At 48.2% G+C, this 23091-nt stretch overlaps 1 protein-coding gene across 5 annotated transcripts in view; it reads right to left on the reverse strand.

Annotated features, from left to right (window-relative positions):
- The window catches only part of LOC144667774 (putative E3 ubiquitin-protein ligase HERC3), an 86821-nt gene that overhangs the window by 43804 nt on the left and 19926 nt on the right, over positions 1-23091 (reverse strand). For all 5 annotated transcript variants that reach the window (XM_078529349.1, XM_078529256.1, XM_078529608.1 and 2 more), the window contains 5 exons: positions 14753-14912; positions 14191-14267; positions 11231-11452; positions 9925-10016; positions 6477-6607 (listed from right to left, as the gene is read on the reverse strand). In XM_078529349.1, the coding sequence (XP_078385475.1) occupies positions 6477-6607; positions 9925-10016; positions 11231-11452; positions 14191-14267; positions 14753-14912 (682 nt within the window). The remainder of the gene's footprint in view (positions 1-6476; positions 6608-9924; positions 10017-11230; positions 11453-14190; positions 14268-14752; positions 14913-23091) is intronic.

The following is a 23091-nucleotide window of genomic DNA, read 5'->3' on the forward strand; positions in this document are numbered from 1 at the left end:
TGCCTCCACTGAAGCGAGATTTTGGTAGGCGAGGAGTGTGAAACCCAGGGTGTGCAGAGTAGAACAGGGAAGAGGAGGTCTGAGCTGGGTGAATCCATTTGGATAGCCAAAATACCCTTTTGGAGAGGTAAGGCACCCCTTTGGATCTGATCCCAGGACATCTTTGGGGGAGGTAAGGCCTGGGCCCAGGAGAGGAGGCCGCAGATGATGCTAATCACCAGGATCCATGCCTCGAGAGGGGCCTAGGTTCATTGGCTGAGTAGCTTGTCAATCTGGGTGTCAGTGTCTAAATGGAGGCAATCAGGCCTGTAGGCCATCCCGATTGACAGGCTATATTTGGCCAATGATTGCTGTTGCTCTGTTGTCAGACGTGTGCGCTGGCTGGAACCTGGAGGCTGTTGGAATGCAATGCAAGTGCCTCTACATTAACTTTACCTCCCCTTCTGAAGGCCCTTCCTCTCCTGACATCTTCTCGACGTCCTCCCCGAGACCAGTCCCTCAATGTTGTCGGCAATGGTGTCTATGGCCCAGGGCCCTGCCCCTCTGCTTTCTTCTCAATGTCAGGAAGGGAAGGGCCCTGGGGCACAGGCACCATCGTCGAGGGACTAAACTGGGGGAGAACTTCAGGACTTAGAGAAGAGGTCGGGAAGGGCAGGGTCCTGGGACACGGTTATCGGAACAGCAGGGAGTTTGAGTTCTGCAGCTAACCCCTTTAACGCGAATTTTACCTTAATTATTTCTCCAGGTTAGTTTTTCATTGGCTTGATTTAATTATAACACAAAACAACCAAAGTGAGTAGTAGTGGGTTCCTGATGTTCACATTTGTATCCCAGAATACGCACTACCCTCCCTTTCTGCTAGCGAGGTGGGTTCATTGTGAGATATTTGCCTGGCTTGCAAGTGTTTCTTTTTTAAAGACACATAAAGGGACATTTGGACCAAGCTTATGGTTGCTTGAGCGAGAGACAATTCAAAGGCTTAGTGAAATTAACAGCATGTTTTAGAAACAGGGATTGACACAGCCACTAATGCAGGGTGATGTCTCTCTCCTGTATCACAGAATCACACAGTGCAGAAGAGGCCCTTCGGCCCATCGAGTCTGCACCAACACGTGAGAAACACCTGACCTACCTAATCCCATTTATCAGCACTTGGCCCTTAGCCTTGAATGTTATGACGTGCCAAGTGCTCATCCAGGTACTTTTTAAAGGATGTGAGGCAACCCACCTCCACCACCCTCCCAGGCAGTGCATTCCAGACCATCACCACCCTCTGGATAAAAAAGTTTTTCCTCACATCCCCCCCTAAACCTCCTGCCCCTCACCTTGAACTTATGCCCCCTCGTGACTAACCCTTCAACTAAGGGGAACAGATGCTCCCTATCCACCCTGTCCATGCCCCTCATAATCTTGTACACTTTGATCAGGTCGCCTCTCAGTCTTCTCTGTTCCAATGAAAACAATCCAAGTCTATCCAACCTCTCTTCATAACTTAAATGTTTCATCCCAGGCAACATCCTGGTGAATCTCCTCTGCACCCCCTCCAGTGCAATCACATCCTTCCTATAATGTGGCGACCAGAACTGCACACAGTACTCCAGCTGTGGCCTCACCAAGGTTCTATACAACTCCAGCATGACCTCCTTACTTTTGTAATCTATGCCTCGATCGGTAAAGGCAAGTGTCCCATATGCCTTTTTCACCACCCCGCTAACATGCCCCTCTGCCTTCAGAGATCTACAGACACACACACCAAGGTCCCTATGTTCCTCAGAACTTCCTAGTGTCATGCCGTTCATTGAATACTTCCTTATCAAATTACTCCTTCCAAAGTGTATCACCTCACACTTTTCAGGGTTAAATACCATCTGCCACTTATCTGCCCATTTGACCATCCCGTCTATATCTTCCTATAGCCCAAGACACTCAACCTCACTGTTAACCACCCGGCCAATCTTTGTGTCATCCGCAAACTTACTAATCCTGCCCCCCACATAGTCATCTATGTCGTTTATATAAATGACGAATAATAGGGGACCCAGCACAGGTCCCTGTGGTGATTTACCTTCCCTTACACCTCACGCCACTGAAATCTCAGCTTGCTTTGTGACCAAATCTTGAGCAGGGCTCCTGACTGATAGGGGGTGGCCTTGACTTGCCAGTGTTGGGGGACACAGAAATAGGGATCGACAAACAGATCTCTGCACTATAAACCCCAGCCTGTGCGGTGACTGTGATTTTTGCGAGGGAGGACCCCCTGAAAATGCAGACCAGCTCAAGTGGGAGGCGGCAAGCAAGTGGTACCCGTCACTGGGGTCTGCTGGAGCTTGAAGACTGCATGGTCAGGGCTCAGAGGTTAGAAAGGGATTTTCCCAAGTTTTTGGCATTAAGTTCAAGCAGGAGATTGTGTAGCCTTTGGTGGGGTGGGGTGGGGTGGGGTGGGGTGGAGTGGGGGTGGGGGGTGGGGGGGAGGGTGTAGTATGGTGAAAGCAGATGGGTTTAATGGATAGGATGGGGCAGGCTTGATGGAGCAGCTAGCTTTTTTCTTTTCTTTATTGGATGTTTAACGATGAGTGGAAAAACAACACACAACATATTTTCAGCCTCCAAACGACTTTCCATTAAGTCTATCCATGTATGATGGCAGCTATGTCACATAGGAAGAAGCACAGATACAGGAGTAGGCCATTCAGCCCCTCGAGCCTGTTCCACCATGCTGATCTACACCTCGACTCCATTTACTCACCTTGGCTTCCTATCCCCTTCCCTAGTGAGAATCTATCGACCTCAATCCTGAAATTTCGCTCTCCTTTGTCTGGAACGTGCTTCCCGATTTCACCCCCATAAGGCCAGGCTCGAATTTTAAGATTATGCCAACTTGTTCTGAATTCTCTCACCAGAGGAAATAGGTTCTCTGCATCGACCATATCCAATCCTTTTAGCATTTTAAGCACCTCAATTCGATCATCTGTCAACCTTCTAAAATCAGGGTAATACAAGCCAAGTTTACGTGACCTGTCCCCATCAGTTAACCCAGTGTTCTTCATGGCAAGGCCTGCAAGCCAGTGGTGGTTCCCTGACCAGTGATGTAGTCCCCCAGCTAGGGTCCGGAGAGCAGAGGGCGGCGGAGTAAACTGCTGGGGTCCCGGGTAGGAGAGGCTGGCTGCGAGGTCTGGGAGTGAGTCTCTGTGGAGCAGAGTCCCAGGTCATGGGGTGGGGGGGTGGGTAGACGAAGAGGCTGAGAGAGAGAGTGTGAGAGAGAGAGAGAGAGTGTGAGAGAGAGAGAGTGTGTGTGTGTGAGAGAGAGAGTGTGAGAGAGAGAGAGAGAGAGAGAGTGAGTGTGAGAGAGAGAGAGAGTGTGAGAGAGAGTGTGAGAGAGAGTGTGAGAGAGAGTGTGAGAGAGAGTGTGAGAGAGAGTGTGAGAGAGAGTGTGAGAGAGAGTGTGAGAGAGAGTGTGAGAGTGTGAGTGTGAGAGTGTGAGTGTGAGAGAGTGTGAGAGAGAGAGAGAGAGAGAGAGAGAGTGTGAGAGAGAGAGAGTGTGAGAGAGAGAGAGAGAGTGTGTGAGAGAGAAAGTGAGAGAGAGAAAAAGAGAGTGTGAGAGAGAAAAAGAGAGTGTGAGAGACAGAGAGAGAGAGAGAGAGAGAGAGTGTGTGAGAGAGAGAGAGTGTGAGAGAGAGAGAGAGAGAGAGAGAGAGAGTGAGAGTGAGTGTATCCAGGAAACGGACCCGCTCCTTCAGGAGTGAGCCGATCCTGACAGGGGCATCCACCTGGGGAGGCACCACCTGGCATTTTGATGCAGTTGGCGTCAGGAATTGTTCCAGGGGCAGGCGCCATCGCAGTAGGATGTGGCGTACAGGAGTGCACCACCAGCTCATCGGGAGAGAGAGAGAAGAGAAGCACATTCTGCAGGTAAATCCCTCAGCCTAGCGCTGAAGCGATGCCAAGTCAGTCCACTTCAAGCCTGCATCCCCCCAGAAAGAACAATGAATTCTGCTTTTCGATCAATGTCCTTTCTTCCTTTGTGTTATCGCAAACAGGGGCAAAACAGGCAATGGCCCCTATTACAGTGGTCGGTGTGACTCTCACATTGCAGGTTTTTTGCTAAAGCGGCCCTTGCTTGGAAGATAGTGAGGATCACTTATTTAACCCTTTCAGCCCCGTTACTGTACCTCACCCGTGGGAAATCAGAGCAGTGTAAAAATGAACAGGGATGTGGCAGGACCCAGTATCCCAGTCCCAGTTCCCACTCTGAGGAAAATTGACAGAGGGAGGGGCATAAAATTGTTGCCAGGTTGTCCAGCAAACAACGGAAAAGGTCTGGGTCAGAAATGAAGGGAGGCTTAGACAATGGGCAACCTGAACAGTGAACTACAAATTCAAGGCACAAGTGTGACTGAAGGCCAGGAGGTGGCACTAGACCGGCACCATAGACTTCAGGGCTGAAATTGTCCAGCTTCTTTGTCTGAGTGAACATTCCTTTCCAGAAAATAAAACCATTAAAATCCTAAATAATATAAAGTGCATGGAGATTTTTTTTTTTGGAGTTCCCTATTAGCCTTTTAACTGAAGATTTTACACATCTTCACTTCTTTCTCCTTCATCCTCACAATAAAGTGTCCCCTTTATTTCGAGGTTATAAATTAGTAAAAATTATTTTTATTAACCCAGTTTCTAATCTCAGTCACAGACAAGGGTAATGCAGTTATGACTCCTTGAAAAGTTAGACTGAAAAGACAAAGTACTTTACTTCCAAATTAGGATATTGTGAATGATAGGGTTGGCTTGGGAAAGGTTCGTAGTGACGATTCCCTGCTTAAAAAATCCTTAGTTACTCAGAGACTTAAACAGCTTTTTTTTTTGCTCTGATGTAGGATAGGCCAATAGGCGTCCCAGTAGACGGATATAAATTAATGAAAGGGCTTGACCTTTCGTACAAAGCTGTAGAGGCTAGATCCAATGAAAATTTCAAAAGTGAAATGGATAAGGTTTATGTTAGACAATGGTAGTAAGGGTTAAAGAACCAAGGTTGGCGGATAGGAGTTAAAGTGTGGAGCAGCCACAATCTGAGGCTCCAGAGGCTGAGTGGCCTGCTCCTTTGTTTCTATGACTGTGTACCCGCTGACAGGTTGGGGAGAACCCGGCATCACACTTTTAAACTGCGCAAGAGTAGTTAAGGAATAGTCTAGATGACAGGTTGTTCTCTTTTTCCCCCGAGAGTAGTGGATCTTTGGAACAAGTTGCCAACTTGTGTACTAAACGCTGATTCTCACGTAAGCCTCAAATTGGGAACTGGTTCTTGAGCGCATCCTATGAAAGGTGAGCAGTTTACCAGTTAACGTAAGCACGGGCGATTATCTTCCAGACTGGCTTTGACTGCCTGACGAGCGCAGAGAGAATTTTTAAATGGTTTTATCCCCTTTTGTTGCCTCTTCCGAGGATGCTGGGGTGGGATGGTAGGAAATTTCTAGTCATGATGCCCCCAGACATGAAGAAAGGAAGCTGGTAGATGGAACTGGTAATCTCTATCCAGTGCCAACCTCCTCACTCCCATTTGTGACATAATTGACTTAAGATGCTCTCCCTCATGTTTAAGTCCCTTCACGGCCTCTACCCCTCCCTCCCTATATCCATAACCTTCTTCAAAGTTGCACTCTGCAATCCTCCCACACCTGCCCCTCGTGCATTCCCCACTCCCTTCACTCCATCATTCAAGCCCACACCTTCAGCTGCCAAGCCCCTGAACTCTGGAATTCCCTCCATAAGCCTCCCTGCCTCTCCCTCTCCTCCTTCACGGCCCTCCTTAAAAACCTGACAAAGCTTTTAGTCACCCCATTTGCAGGCAGGGCTGGATACAACTGACTGGCTGACTACAGCTGACTACGTCACTTCACAGGGAGTTAAATAAAGTCAACCATAAATATTCAACAAGATCATCAAAAGAGGAACATGAAACAGAACAAGAAAATAACCCAGAAACAGACAACATAGCGAGAAAGAGTAAGGGAGTGCAACTAATTGGACAGGTCTTTCAAAGAGCTGGCATTGACAAGGAGCAGCAACTGAAATCTCTAATTTGGGACATGAAATATTATCCAGTTACTTTATGTTTATAAATGTTTCTTTTGACAGGAAGGATGCAAAGGAAAGATTTGCCTGCAGAGACGACTTCAGCCCTGATTCGCTCCCCATTCCTAGTCAACGGGCAAAAAAATCCAACCCAATATATGACTGTTGCTGTGAGGAACACAGAGGAGGTGAGTGACAGAGAGAGACATGAAACAGAGAGACGGGTAAAGATTGGTCATTGTGTGTGGTTATGACAGAACAGAAATTCACGTATTTCGTAACAGAGCTAGCCTGTATCATGGTATTAGCATACACAAGTACAAGGGGCCTCTCCAGTAAGTATGAGTTAGCTATTAAAAAAACTCACAATAGTACATTGCCCGAGCTGATTTTCCACTACATACACTCACCTGCCACAGCTTATCTGGGAGACTTCACTTCCCATCAACTCCTGGACTCTGCGGGGATTTATTTCATTGTTTATGAAGTTATGGCCCAGCTGCCCACAAAGACCAGCTCCAAAAGTAAAAACACCTCCACTCTAGGTAAAGTTACACAAAGTACAGTAGAAGTGAACAATCTCTAAAATTAACGCTATGATATAAATTTATATTTCCATCCATAAAGGTGAAAAACACACACAAAAAATTATACATACTAATACAGGCCTATTGAAATATTTAAAAGCTGAGCTCCCGTGAACTTGCACATGTGGGAGTAGAAATTGGTGAACGTTGTGTCCGATTTTTAGGTTTAAGACATGCACAAAGCACATCAATTCGCGGTGGGATGGCCTGTGCAGTCATTGGTCACACTGCAAAATTCTGGGGCTTCTTATTTTTAAAGATTGTCTCGAGCGAGCACTTAAAACAGGCATTAGGCCTCTTAAACGTGTAAATGGCAGGCCCACGAATATGGAAGGGCCTGTTGTTGATGAGCAAGGCGGGTGTGAGGCCTACCTCACTCAAGATTCCTGAGCCACACTGTGTAGCCACCAAATCCGGTTGGCGACATTTTCTTTTAAGCTATAAAACGTTCTTGTGAAGCCAGGAAGAACGTGAATGCAATCGCGTGCCCTCCCCAAAACCACAGCCCAAATAATCCAACCTCACCCCACGTGCCCGGGACCCGAAACCCTCGACCAAAAGATCAGGTAGTCTCAGGTAAACTGCCAATGAAGCTCACGCTAAGTACGCAGATGAGGCCAAAGGTCCAATTTCCATTTGATGACTGGGTCCAACAAAACTAGACCAGGCCTAAATTCACAGCGTGGAGTCTATAGAGAAGTGTATTCTTCAGGGAAGCAGAATTAGATGGTTGGGGTTAGACAAGGGCATGCAGATTTAATTCCAGGGGCTAAATTTTTATTCCCCCCATATGGGGCAACGATGGAGGTGGGTGGGCCCGTAAATCTGCCCGTGCCCCCCCCACAACAACAGTGACCCAGCTGCTGAGGCCATTTTTAAATTTATAGCTTTTAGAAGTTGGAGATAAGGCACCTCAAGATGGAGAAGGCCCCTCTCTCTGTTACCTGAACCATAGGCTGCAGATCCTTCCCAGCTGGAGGGCCTCCTCTCATTGGCTGACAAGCACTCCCCTGTGGCTACTATTTGGCAGGGGGAAAATCACTGCCGGGTGACCGCCTCCCACACAGTGCGGGGTTGAGACCCCAGTATCCGTGACCTGACATAAAACTCAAAATGCTGCCTCAGAACTCCCTTTTCACGTCATGCACTGTGCTCTTATTGTAAATACCTAGATCCACATTTATAACAAATCTGTGTAAGCTTGTCAAGCACGGACAGTGGTGGCGCTATCACCCTTCCACAGCCGGGAGTTGCAATTCCTATGTGCCAGGTTCACACAGACAGTTCCAATACAAATGTTGACATAGGCATTTGCAATGGAAAAAGTTGACGAGTAGAATACACCGAAAAGTTATTTTTTAGATTATTTAAGATCAGTTGCCTGTATCTAGAAAATGGAATCAAAACCGAAGCTGGCTGATACACAAGCTCAGGCTGCATCTGGCTTCTTATACTGGAAAAGGTACATCTTCTAATGAAGGTCAGCATTCAATACAAAACCGAACAGTGTTCGATTCTCACAAAGTTAATCACCATTTTCAGGACAACTGCGATCAACGTAATGTAAAAAAAAAAAACGATTTAAGCATTTAATTCATTACTGGTTAGACCTCAGCTGGAGTACTGTGTTCAGTCCTGGGTACCATACTTCAGGGAGGGTGTCAAGGCCTTGAAGAAGGTGCAGAGACGATTTACTGGAATTGTACCAGCAGTAAGGGGCTTCAGTTACGTGGCGAGGTTAGAGAAGTTGGGATTTTTACCCTCCTTAGAGCAGAAATGGTTAAGGGGAGATTGGATACAGGCGTTCAAAATTATGAAGGATTTTGATAACAGGGAAAAACTATTTCACTGAAAATCTGTAACAATTGAACACAGATTTATGAGAATTGGCAAAAAAAATCAAGAGGAAGTTAGGAGATGTTTTTGTTCAATGCAGCAAATTGTTCTGATCAGTAATGTACTGTCTGAGAAGGTAGCAGAGATAGATTCAACAGTAACTTTCAAAAGGAGAAATATTTGAAAAGGTAAAATTTTCAGGGCAATGGAGCAACAGCAGGAGAGTGGGGCTAAATAAATAGCTCTGTAAAAAGCACAGGCATGATGGGCTGAACGGCCTCCTTCAGTACTGTATCGCTTTATGAACTCCAAGTGCAGGGCATCAGGGCCAGCGAAGAAACCTCGTGTTTTTGTGACACACTACAGCAGCGTTTTACAGGTTGTCTGGAGAGGAGGAGGGGCGGTGAGGGGTAGGGGGTGGGGGATGGTGGGGGGAGATGTTTGAATCCATCCTGATCCAGTGGGGAGGATCAAAGTATTGAGGCAAGCCTTGATGCTGGGCTAATTTGGCTCTCTGATGACAGTGGGTGCACAGGAGGCAGTTCCTCTACCACATTGCTAGCTTAACAACAAACAGCAACTTGCATTTATGTAGCACCTCTAAGGCAGGAAGAAAACTTTGCAAAAGGCATTTCACTGAAGCATAATGAAAAGTAACATTTATATTAACTTATTTCAAGGGAATAACTATAATGCCCAGGCCACCAGTCCATCCATTTAGATTACAGTGCAAGTTCCATACTATAGCAACAAGCTCTAGAATGGGGCTTCATAGCTATGAAGCTTTTTGTGTTCCTTATTTTCATTGCCCCCCCACTCCCCCACCCACACCACCATATCCACTGACAATTAAATTTACATAATGGGATCATGCATTTTGTTTTTAAGCACGAAACACAGCTTTGAAGTCTTCACCAGATTGAATTAGACAGTGAAGCACCTCCATTGATTTCAGCAAGGGGGCTGCAGAATTTACATCAGCATGCTCCAACAACAGCTTTCAAACCCGCAAACTCTACCATCCAGAAAGACAAGGGCAGCAGGTGCATGGGAACACCACCACCTACAAGTTCACACACCATCCTGAACAGGAGCTACTTTGCCTTTCTTCTCATCATCGCTGGGTCAAAATCTTGGAACTCTCTCCTTAACGGGACTGTGGGTATACCCACGAGAGCTGCAGTCTCACAGAGCCTTGATACAGAAACAGGCCTTTCAGCCCAGGGAGCCCATACTGGCTCTCTGTATAACAATCCAGTCGGCCCTGTTCCCCGCTCCATCCCCATAGCCCGGCACATTTATTTCCCTCAAGTGTCCATCCAATTTACAAGAAGTGGCTCACCACCACTTCCTCAAGGGCCGTTAGGGGTGGGCAACCAATGCCAGCCTTGCCAGTGATGCCCACAACCCATGAATAAAAAATAAGTATTATTACCTTGGTTAGAGCTGCAGTGTGCTCCTCACCACAACTAATGTAAACAATGTTCTGTCTCCTCAGGAACTTCACATGATTGGGGACATCTCGATCTACAAAGACAAACAGATGCTATCCGTACAATAATCTCCACAAGGTTGGAAATGCAAAGCGTTTGCAGTTTCAAACTCATTGCCATGCGGGACATGGTAATATAATGGTTATATTACTGGGCTAGTACCTTAGAGAACCCGAGTTGAAATCTCACCTTGGCAGTGTGACAGAAGGCTGTAATCAGTCAGATCCTGTATCATTACCATAAAGGATTGTCGTAAAAGCCCAACCAGTTCATTGCGGGGGGGAAAACAAACCTGCCATCCTTACCCACGCCGGCCTATATGTGACTCCAGTTCCACACCAACACAAATGCTCTCTGAAGTGGTCTACTCTGTCTATAACCACTCGAAAAGGTGGCTCACTACTGTCTCAGGACAATTAGGTGTGGACAATAAGTGCTGGCCTCAGTGACACCCTCATTCTGAGAATAAAAATAAAAAACAGATGTGTGACAATGTTGGCATTTTTGCTCTAAATACTGCATTTATAACTGCTGTTATAGCAGCTGTGGGCATTCTTATGACTTATCCTCACTTTCCATTATTTGATAGCCGGTCTGGGGCTAACACACACTCTTTGGTGTTAATAAGCCCATCTGTGTTTCAATAACTTGGAGAACATTGACAGCATCTTCTAAACCCTCAACCTCTACCACCTCGAAGGACAAGGGCAGCAGACACATGGGAACACCACCAAGTCCCCATCCAAATCATTCATCATCCTGAATTGGAACTATATCACCGTTCCTTCATTGTCACTGGGTCAGAATCCCGGAGCTCCCTCCCTAACAGCTCTGTGGGTGTACCTGCATCACATGGACTGCAGCAGTTCAAGAAGGCAGCTCACCACCACCTTCTCAAGGGCAATTAGGGATGGGCAATAAACATTGGCCTTGCCAGCAACACTCATAGCCAAAGTGGTTACCCACCTCTGCCACACTGACCCAGCCTGCAGAAAGATCACTCAGAGGAGGGAACGTGTCTCTATTTACAACTTTTCTCCTAAGTCCTGCCTCCTAACCCACTTCAGTGGACCCAGAAAAATACAGCCCAGAAGTGTGGGGCAGGGCTACGGGCCACCTAGTCTTTTCCTGGCCATTATTTTCGCACGAATACAAATTCATCTTGAAGTATATGGCTCCTCAAAGCCTGGTTTGAAACTGCGCGCCAATCGCTCACACAAAACTCGTACCGCTCTGTTAACTGTGTACCTTTATCGTCACTGAGTCCCAGCTGACCACAGTTATTCCTCCCCCAGCCAAACACTGCCCCGGACAGTGAGAGAGTGAAGCTGTGCATCCCTCCTGTAGCGATCTGAGCCAGCGGAATCCCGGTCAGAGACTTCACGCACTGTGGGCTGGACTGAGAGGGATATCCTTTCCCAAGGCCCAACTGGCCATGAGCATTCTGTCCCCAGGCAAAGAGACGACCATCTAGAGAAAAAATAAACAAGGTTAAAAACACCAGTGTAAAGCATCAATTGTCCATCAACATTCAAGAAAGATAACATTAGGCCTTCTGACAATGGACCCAAAGGCCATTGCGCCATGAAGTGATGGAGTGACAGTCGTTAAGCTTCATGGAGAATATCACTTCATCTTAACGTGTAGTACAAAGGTTCAGCGTATGAAATTATATCCAATGACATGAATACTGAGAGGAGGCAGCTCATGACACAAGTTTCCTTCAATCCAAATCAAAAAGGTCAACATTAATGCAACTTTACAATCAACCCGCAAACTCTGCCATCCAGAAAGACAAGGGCAGCAGGTGCATGGGAACACCACCACCTGCAAGTTCACACACCATCCTGAACTGGAGCTTAGCCATTCTTTCATCATCACTGGGTCAAAATCTTGGAACTCTCTCCTTAACGGGACTGTGGGTATACCTACAAGGACTGCAGTCTCACAGAGCCTTGATACAGAAACTGGCCTTTCAGCCCAGGGAACCCATACTGGCTCTCTGTATAACAATCCAGTCAGCCCTGTTCCCCGCCCTATCCCCATAGCCCGGCACGTTTATTTCCCTCAAGTGTCCATCCAATTTACAAGGTGTATTAAGGAGTAATTTTTTCACCCTGAGGTCGGCGGGGACTGGAACTCTGCCAGAAAGAGCAGCAGAGGCAGAAACCCTCATTGCATTTAAAGAAACCCTCACCACATTTAAAAAGTACTTAGATATGCACTCAAGATGTCACAAGCTACAGGGCTATGGCCCAAAAGCTGAAAAGTGGGATTCGGCTGGATAACTCTTTTTCAGCTAGCATGGACACATTGGGCTTTGTCTATGATGCGACCCGCAACATCACTGATACCAGTATCATTCACAACATATGGGTCCCACACTCCCACTCCACACCATCAATGATAATGTACAGCATTCAGACATAGATATTGAATCATGCTGTGTCAAATGAGCATAAGTAGACCATACGTTCGTAAGGAAACTCCTCCATCTGCAATTTTACTAAAGGTAATAACCTTCACCTTGGCGTTGAGGTATTGTCATTGAACCTGCTGCTCTGAGTGGCAGAGATTACAGGCGTGGGAGGTGCTGAATGGAGAGCAAGTGGCGAAAGAGATACACACGTAGCAGGTGAGGAAAAGCACAGACCCAACCCTGGTGTCACACCTTTATCAAGGCACAGGTCAGAAGAATGGGGCAAGGTCAGTGGGGGAATAGAGAGTGAGAGGGACGGAGGGATTTGGGGCAGAAGTTTTAGCTCAGCGTGCAGGCTAACTCCACTCGAGCGTAAAATAGCGCGTGATGAACTCGGACGAGAGTCCCAACGTCATTCCGCGCTCGCGCGATATTTCCGTTGGTGGACACGTGCAAAAGTCAGAAGTGCGCCTGCCGACAATTAAGAGGGAAATTAAGCCCATTCGCGTCCCAACCGTCCCCGGTTTTTCGTGGTCCATCCAACCTTACGGTTGGCGGACGGGTGAATCGGCCAGGCGGACTTTGCATTTTTGACAAAACCTCATCCAAGGGCGAGATGAGGTTTCCGTTATTAAATTTAAAAACTAAAAAACGTATGGACAGAATTTTCATCATGTATATGCTCAGGAAACTAAATCCGATGCATGGACGTTTTTTTTCCCGGAATTTAAAATCTTTATTTATTGTTTTAAATTCTTCAGCTCCCTGTGGGTAGCTCTCTGCCTTCAGGGTGCTTTCATTCTGCGCTCACGCCCTCCCTCAGCCCCCACCCCGGCAGCGCTGTGCATTTCAGCGCACGTTTCACGTTGGTTGGGCGTTAAATGGCTAGCTGGCGTGAAATCACGGTCGGGAGCCGATCGCAAGCAGCGATCCCGTTTCCCGCTGCTCCCGGGCCGGCCCCATCGCTCCCGCATGACAGCCTAAAAATCCTGCCCTTGGTGTAGAGAGAATCGAAAACCAGACAGTTCAGTCACATTGTCAGCCACGGTACCTAACTGTACACATCAGGCAGCTCATGGCTTTGTTTCCTCCTTTGTACTAAATTCAGTGATCTCCGGCAGGATCGCAATAAGGAGCTTTGCAAGAGTTGGAGTAGGGTGAAATAGAGTTCACACTCCTGATTACTCTTCCCAACACCCAAAACGCCTCCATTTGCAGCACCTGAACGAGTTAGTTTTAACAAAGTAAATCAGATCTTTAAAAAACTCAGGCCAGGTCTGACTTCCCAGGCAGTCACCTTGGACAGCGGCACAAGGTAGGAGTCATTTTCACTTGGAGTGATATTGTAAAAGGGGGCAATATCAGCTCAGCCACCTTCTAAACTCCTCTCTCATTAACTTCAAATAGAAACAGGAATGGTAATAGGTGTCCGAGCCAACATCATCCATTTTACAGACTCATCCAAAGTCCAATATACCCAAAGTGAGAGAGTATTAAGGTGGTGACAGAGCTACATACATTGGGCGGGCGGGTTCACACAGGTTTTGGAAAAAGTCACTGCGAGTACTTTTCACCTTAACCATCTGGGCATTAGCTTGGAAGAGCAGACCATTATAGAACTCGCCCAATTGCGCCAAAACAAAATTCTGCCAGGCTTAATAGCAAGTGTTGAAGTTTTAAGTTACCCCTCCACCATTCCTGTTAAACAGGGGCTTGGGAAATGTCAGGGGCTGTGATAAGTCAGCACTTCGGTGAGGTTAGCGGGTTAGTGAGGACAGCACTAAAGTACCTTTGGTAAGTGCCATGCAGTGCCAGCTTCCACAGGTGACCTGTATGACCACACATCCATTCAGCGTCCGGATTAACCTGCAGTAGAAAAGATTGGTTAAGGAACTGAAAGAGGGTAAAAAAAAGAACCACATTCGCAAAGATTTTGCATCAAGAATACACGTTGGGCATAACATTGCTCACCGTTATTAAGGAGTAACTAGGATAGCAATTTCTGCGGTCTGCGCATGCACAGTTAAATGCGGAAATAAGGAATCTGCTGTCTGATTTGCCCTGTTCCTCCCTAAGCTTCGCTACACTGGTTATCCGTGAAGAGATTCAGTGTTCAAACATGTAACAAGCAAGTTGTTTCAGTACTTACCCACTACTTACTCAATAAACATGCCAGAAAAAGTTAAAAGTGTTTAATTACAATCGTTTTTAATGAGGGATCCACAATTAGACACGTGTGCATTACTGCACAGTATTCCAGTTACAATATTAAACCCGACGGAGGCAGATTCTAAATACCCCGCAGCTCACAAAACCATTTTTGCAGACTGCCTGCAGAGACTCTTTGGTACCTTGGTATTCGAATAGTCTCTTCGGTTGAATCAATCCCCAGCTGACCGTCTCTCCCTGCTCCCCACGAAAAGACTTGACCTTGGTCATTAAGGGCTACAGTGTGAGCTTCTCCACAAGCTGTGTGAACAATCGTCTGGGCATCCAGTGCGGCAACTTGTTCTAATGAGAAAGGAAAAGGTTAAGGGAAATATCAGATGTGTCATACTAATGTTAGCAGAGGGGACTGTACAAAAAAGGGGCGAGTTCACAAAATAAACAAGCTTTGGGAAAAACTGGAAGTAATCTTCATACCCATGTAACTCACATTCTGCTGCATGTACCTACACTGTACATAATTAATGTCTCTGCGCACATCCTGTCAAATGATCCCCATGATGCAAAACTACTGCAGATTGACCAGTATGTAACAAGGATTATAAGTTAAACGTTCCTGGTCAGCACTTACTTATTTTAGCTTTAAGTAGCAGTGCAAGGCAGGTCCTAACCCAACAATTCAAAGATCTGGAATGTCATAACTCTAAGTTCCTCCCACAAGCAAGAGGCTCCAAACATGTCCCAAATGCCTGCAGAGACCAAAACAAGCATGCAGCTCAGCCTCTCAAACATCAGGCATTATTACTGAGCAGCCCAAGTTCCAGAAATGGCAACTTAGCCCAACATCACCAAGCAAAGCTCACAGAGGTGAACAAAGGCCAGAAAACTAGGCCCCAAAATCCATGTCTATCTCCTTCCTTGTCTTCAAAATAAAGTTTCTTTTTTGACAGTACCTCAATCCAACATCCTCCCCTTTCCCAGAGAGTTATCAACTCCAATTGGACATTTTCCTTCAAGTTTCATCACATGACCTCCAGCCTCCTACTGCCCCACCCCTGCCCTGCACTCCTGCCATTGGTCACCCGACATGTCCATCCTCATAGTGTATTTCCTTCCTACGCCAATCAGAAAGTGAATAGACTCATCATTCGCCAGATGGATAACTCTTGTCTGTCCATCAACAGCTTTGTTCCTACGATAGACAAAAGAATATTAAGAAGAAAAATTAATGCCCCATGATATTTCTCCTGCGTACAGTGCCCGTACAGTAGTAAAACGCCCCAAGGTTTTCCCAGAAGAATGATTATCAGACAAAATTTGACACCAAACTACAAATGAAGATATTAAGACTGCAGACAAAACTTTGATAAAAAAAGGTAGGTTTCAAGGTGCTTCTTGAAGGAGGCAGAGGTCAAAGGTCAGCGAGGCCTAGGGAGGAAACTCCACGGGCAGGATTTTTCATCCTGCAGGCGAACACGCACCCAACCCAAATGGGAGGAAAATAGTGCGCGATGATGTCAGGTGAGCGTCCCAACATCATCATGCACTTGTGGGATATTCCGCTCGGCGGGCGGGAGCCAGAGCGGTGCCATTAACTAACTGGCCACTTAAGGCCCTCAACAGTCCGATTGACTGTGATTTTTCCTTGCCCATGTGATTTTCTGCTTGTCGCACAGGCAAGTCGGGCAGCCAACATTTTCACAAACCTCATCCAAGGGCGGGATAAAAAGGGTCAGCAGCATTGCCAGTGTGAGTGATGAGGAGTTTTGGAGCTAGTTTGCAGCTGGTTGCTTATTGGCACTTGGCAGCTTCATCTCTGTTCAGGGCTTCAGTATTAGCATTTCCAGGCCTCATTCCAGGACTCATTACTGTCTGCCAGGCTCCTGGAGGATTCAGACTGTGTGGACCCTTCCAGGTATCAGATAGCCTTCCCTTACCCTGGTAATGGGGACTGTGGTCTCCGCTGGAGGAACCTCCTCTGAGGAGAAAGAGAGGGGCAGAAGGGAGAGGAGACCAGGTGTCCCAGTGCAGCTTCCAGGGGAGGGGCCTGTGGGAGGAGAGGCGCAGGCACAAGGGGCGCAGGGCCAGCAGGTAGTCCAAGACAGAAGGGGCTGCAGAAAATGCCACTATCCTGCTGCCAGGGTTTACAGGCAGAGATGCAGCTACCTCAATATGTCTGAGGTGCAATACTGAAGGAGGCTCCGCCTCTCAAGAGAGACCATGACCTCCATTTGCCAGGTGATTGGGCCTGAAATCAGCTCTGACTGTGTGGGTGGACACCCCATGCCAGTGGCTCTGAAGGTCACAGCGACCCTCAACATCTATGCCTCTGGCTCTTTCTGGGGGTCAGTGGGGGTTGTGTGTGGAGTCTCCTAACCAGCTGTCCACAGTTGTGTCAAGCTGGTGACAGAAGCTCTGTTCAGGCGGGTACTGACTTTTATTCTTTACCGTACGGACAAGGCCAGCCAGACTGAGCGAGCCAGAGGCTTTGCAGTGATTGCTGGGTTCCCCCGCGTCCAGGGTGGCATCGACTGCACACATGTGGCCATTAAGGCACCAGCGGGTGAGCCCGGTGCCTTCGTCAACAGGAAGTGATTCCACTCCATGAATGTGCAGATAGTGTGCGATCACAGGATGCAGATTCTACAAGTCTGTGCAAGGTACCCAGGCAGCTCCCATGACGCCTACATCCTGAGACATTCCAGGTGGTGGGGCTCTTCAGTAATCCAGCCTGACTGGATGGATGGCTACTGGGTGGCAAGGGCTATCCATTGAAGAGTTGGCTCATGATGCCTCTCTGCCACCCAAGAACAGAGGCAGATTTGTGTTACAATACAAGTCATGCCACCACAAGGGCAGTGGTAGAGAGGGCCATAGGCCTTCTCAAGGTGCACTTCTAATGCCTGGACCGTTTAGGGAGAGTATAATACCGCCCAGAGTGGGTGTCACTGATAGTGGTTGCATGCTGCTCTCTCCATAATCTGGCACTGGCAAGGGGGGGGCCACTGGAGGAAGAGGATCTTGACGCAGCTGCACAGGCCACAGAGGGTGAGTCCAGTAGTGAGTCAGAAGAGGAGCATGGTGAGGAGAATGCTGACGGCGTGGAGCCAGACCTCGGTAACCTCCAGGGAGGCAGGGACACCAGGAGTGTCTTGATCCAACGCTCCTTCAGCTAGGCTACCAAAGATCAGCTTCAAACACATGTCAGGGATGCCGCCTCCATCCCTTTCATTTGAATACAAAGAACAGTCAGTGCCTGTGCAATAAAGTTCAGAGCCACCTACATCCAGCATTACATACTGGCGTACCCTGCACCAATAAAATATAAAAGGTCAAGCATATTCAGGCCATGACAACAAAAACAAAATTGATCTCATTTTGACAATTCCAGACTATTTACATAAACTTCTCTGGTCTTCATTTCCAGGCAGCTATAGATGAAGTAAATATAAATGAACATAAAATCACCCGTGACCTGTCCCTCGTGTTCTTGGTGCCTTTAAGCTTGTGAGTGCTAGGTCTAGGTGTACCACCTGTACTGGCACCAGCATTGGAGACAGCTGCTGACTCTGCTGTCCTGTTGGCCTTGATGACCTTGGCGGTCGTCCTCTGGCCAGTGGAGCCTGTGCTGGCCCCGCCTGGAAGGGAGCAGCCAGTGCCACGGCTGGATCTCTCCAGTCGCCGCAGCCTCATCAGATGCCACGGTCACTGGCAGAAGGGTGGAAGAGCTGCTGCCGTCATCCAGAGTGCCCTGAGAGGAGCCCGCAGAGGCAGCTCGTGCGCCAACGTGAGGTCACTGTGGACCTCCCTGCTCACCATTGATGGACGGGCATCTAGCTGGGGTACTGGGTGCATCATCCAGCTCCCACACTGACACTGACCGTCATGAGGGCTTGCAGGTCCGAGCGCAACTCCAGGCACCCCTCATTGTGTCCTTGGAGCTGCTACTCCATGAGAGTCGCCACTCTCCCAATGGAGTCCATGGCAGACAGACCCTCATGGATCTCTGCCAGATCCTCCCGCATATCTCACTGGACATCCAGCATCTGCCGCCAAATGGACAACTCCAGGGGCTCATCACCAGCCTTCGACTGAGCATCAATCATCCTGGTCCCCAGCAGTCCTCTGACTGCCGTCGCCCTGGGCACACTCTGCCTCCGCCTGCACCTCAAGCGATTGTGAAGTGCCCTCACCAATGTGCACTGAGATACTAGCCACCACTCTAATGCCCACCGAGGTGCAGGTATCTGCGCTGGTGCCTGCTTCAGAGAGCGGGTGTGACGCAGGTGCAAATGATGCCCAATGGTCCTCCGGTGTCAGGGGTCTGGAAATCGAGCGCCTGTTGGTGAACCTAAAAGAGAGCAGAAGGGCATGTCATTAGTTAAAGTCATTACACTATCACTGTGCATGCCAAGCACCCTGGTAAGACAACGGAGATCTGCATCATGGTGCCCTCATCTTCATTTGATCAATGGCGGGGTCCAGGTTCGAGGCTCATATCATTCTACATTAGAACGGTTGCTCAAGCCAAAACTCTCGCCTCTGGGCACTGCACTCTTACCTCCATCTGGCACCCCGCCTCTCCACACCCAGTTGCATGTAAAGCATGCCAGCTCTTAAACTCCAGGGCATCTTGTTCATACCTCAAAAAGGATTAGGAGGCTAGCAGGGCCTCCTCCGGTCCGCGACCTTTCTATTTTGTTGTGGGTCGTCTTCTACTGAAACAACAGGGGAGTGTTGATTGGTCCACTCTCTACCTGCAGCGCCATTGCAGTCTGGCCAACCCCAGCTGAGGAGCACCTGACAGGGCACATCTAAGTCATGGCCCTTGAGCCGTAGGCACTCAATCCAAGCAGCCAGGGTTCACCCCCTTGGCTCCCGCATGATTGACAGTTGGCACTCAGACTCTAGCACCCCTGAGGTCCACAGGGGGAAGGCCAGACCTTAACGCATCTGCACCCTGACCCATGCCAACACGGTACTCACTCTTCCTGAACTTAGCAGGTCATTGAAGCGCTTCGGGCACTGCACCCAGGAACGCACACCACGTCACGGCTGCTGACCAGCGCCACCACCTCCTCCCATGCCCTCATGGTGAGGTGCGGTGGCCTCCTCCTCCCATCCCTGGGGGCAAGGGTATCCCTCCTGGCAGCCGGAGGCACTCATCTGAGAAGCGGGGGAGCCAACTGCCCACCCTACCCGCCCGCGGTGTCCAACTGCACTCGGGTCCATCGTGCCAGCTCAGGAAACGACCTCCATGGCAGCTTTCCAGGGGTTACCTGGTTCGCGTTTAAACTGGCTGCCAGGTCGCCATTGGACCCAGGCGGCTGACAGGCCCCAACCCCACTCAGCCCTTCCCAGCCCGTGCAGAGCCACATTTCACACCGGGCGAGCCTTAATTGGCCCGCTAGCGTGAAATCGTAGCCAGGGTCCGGCCGCGCCCAGGCCTGCCCGCTGTGCCCGCCCAACAAGGGGAAAATCCTGCCCCGTGGCTTAGTGCCCAAAGGCAGATGAAGGCAGGGCCACCAATGATAAGACAAAGCAAATCGGGGCTGGTAGGTTAGGAGAGTCTATTAAGTGCTGACATTAGGAGAGAGCAGGGTTGTGGAGAGGGGCACGGGCAGAATAAGTGCCATTGATCATTTATTTCATGGAGAAAAATGGTGGACTGAATAGCGTGTGATGAAATTTTACACACACCCAAAAGTCTATTTTTGTTCCAACAACACTACACAACATCCTTGGTTCAATGCACCTTCTGACTGCCAAAAGGAAAATCACTAGAGGCCACAGGTTAGTCTATTCATAAACTGCTGTTAAAACAGATGTTACATGACCTCAATGTTTACATATGTTTGGTCCCAATTTACTTCCCAACAAGCAACACAAAACCAGCCATTATCTGGTACAAATTTAACTTAGAAGAAGATCTCTAGTTCAGCAATGGATGCTCTTCAAGAGTGCATTCTTTTTTCTAAAATTCGCTCAGGGGACGTAGATCTCACTGTTCAGTCCAGCAATTTATTCATAACTGTCCCCAAGAAGGCAGCAGCGAGCCACCTACTTGAACTGCCACAGTCCATGTGATGTAGGTACACCCACAGTGCTGTTAGGGAGGGAGTTCCAGGATTTTGGTTCAGTGACAGCGAAGGAACGCCAACATACTTCCAAGTCGGGATGGCGTGCGGCTTGGAGAGGAACTTGCAGACAGTGGCATTTCCATGTGCCTACTGCCCTTGTCTTTCTGGTAGACGAGGCTGTGGGTTTTGAAGGTGCTATCGAAAATGCCCTGGTGAGTTGCTGCAGGGCACCTTGTAGAGGTCACTTGCGCCAGTGGTAGATGGAGCTTGGTCAAACTATGAGTTTTCTTGAGTGTTTTGGGCTGTACCGGCCTCATCCAGGAATATTCAACAAGACATTGGATGGTTAGACCAAAGGAAGACAGACACAACTCAGTGCAATAAAACAAAAACACTTGGCAAGGAACTGAAACGCCACAATATGATTTAAATGGTCTGGTGTGACTAAATCCAGGGATTACTACGAACACATCAGCACCTACTCATTTCTTGGCTGTGGTACAAAATTGAAATGAAATCCTGGGTTGGATCGGGAGGTAGGCACAGCACAAATCAAAGACTATATTGTTGCTGCATAAGGTGCCGGGCAAGTTACTTCTGGAGCAGGGTTTTCCCTTCAGGCGGGCGCGGGAATGGGCCCCCTCCTGCAATCGGGCTCCGATCGCAAGTTCACGCCGGCTGGCCAACTAACGGACAGCCAGTGTGAAACGTGCGCTGAGAGCCTCAGCAATGTTGGGGTGGGGGGGGCGGGAGGAGCGCGAGCGCTGAAGTCTGCGCAATGCGTAGGGGGAGCGCGCACTGAAATCTCCCCAGGGAGCTGAAGGATTTTAAAATGAACAATAAAGATGTTAAAAATAAGGGAAACATGTCCCCACTCGTGACTCTATCACAGGAACAGGGACATACTAAAACTTTCCAAGATTTTTGTTATTTTTTTAAAATTACTGTCGGAAACCTCATCCCACCCATGGATGAGGTTTCCTCAAAAACGCAAAGGCCGACTGGCCTTAGTCACCTGCCCGCCAACCATAAGGTTAGACGGGCAGCAAAGAATAGGATTAAATGAATTGATTAATGGCCTGAACAGGCCTCTTAATCGTTGGCGGGCCCGCCGACTGAAATATCACACGAGTGCGCGATGACATCGGGACGCTTGCACAGCGTCATCGCGCACTATGTTACCACCAATCGAGTCGGGATGTAACATTCTGCCCCCTGGAGTATTGTGCACAGTGATGGAAACCCAAGGACACGTTCACCAGAATGTCTCCAGGGTTTTAAAAAAAAAAGCTAAAATATAAAAGGGGCAGGTTCATTAACTTGGTTTGTCTTCCCTCAAGTTCAAATCGAGGGGATTGAAAGGACCTCGGGTCAAAAACATTCAAGAAACCATTTCCTCTGGCAGGAGATTGCAGCACAAGGGCGAATAATTGTGAAATTAGTTAGGCCATTCAGGAGTGAAATTAGGAAGCACTTTTCCCCACGCTAAAGGGAATGGAAATCTGTCCCCTGAAGGTCTGTGAGTGCCAGGGGATCAAATACATTTTTTAAGATTGAGATTCCTAGTTTTTTTTTTGTTTGGTAAGGGTATGCAGGGCTGCGGAGTAAAGCTGGGTGAATGGAGCTGAGTTGCATAGGAACATAGGAAACAGGAGCAGGAGGAGGCCATTTGGCCCATTGAGCTTGCTCTGCCATTCAAACAGATCACGGCTGATCACCTACCTCTATGCCATTTTTCCCCACTCTCCCCATATCCCTTGATGTCATTAGTATCCAGAAATCTATCAATTTCTGTCTTGGACATGCTCAATGCTTGAGCCTCCACAGCTCTCTAGGGTAGAGAGTTCCAAAGATTCACCACCCTCTAGAGAAGTGAAGAAGTTCCTCCTCATCTCAGTCCATAAGACCATAAGACATAGGAGCAGAAATTAGGCCATTCGGCCCATCGAGTCTGCCCCGCCATTCAATCATGGCTGATAAGTTTCTCAACCCCATTCTCCCGTCTTAAATGGCCTGCCTGTTAACCTGAGATTATGTCCCCTGGTTCGAGACTTATCATCCAGGGGAAGCATCCTTCCTGCATCTACCCTGTCATGCCCTGTAAGAGTTTTGTAGGTTTCAATTAGATCACCTGTCATTCTTTGAAACTCTTCAAGAACACAGGTCCAGTTTAGGTGCAGATCAGCCCAATGATCTAACCGGATGTCACAACAGGCGATAGAGGCTGACTAACCTTCTTCCTGTTCCTGTGCGAGAGTACAGGAGTGAGGGGGCGGGCATGAGGAACAACTGATTAGGCTTTTTTCCCCCCTAAGGAAAAGACAAAGCTTCAATGCGATTTAACTGAAGTTGTCTATCACGAATTAACAGCACTGATCCGGCAAAATTGCTCAGGTTAAAAAATGAGGAAATTTGGATTAAGAGAAGTGAAACAGTGTACTTAT

The sequence above is a fragment of the Cetorhinus maximus genome, chromosome 1 (genome assembly GCF_964194155.1).
Source record: "Cetorhinus maximus chromosome 1, sCetMax3.hap1.1, whole genome shotgun sequence".
Taxonomy (NCBI): domain Eukaryota; kingdom Metazoa; phylum Chordata; class Chondrichthyes; order Lamniformes; family Cetorhinidae; genus Cetorhinus; species Cetorhinus maximus.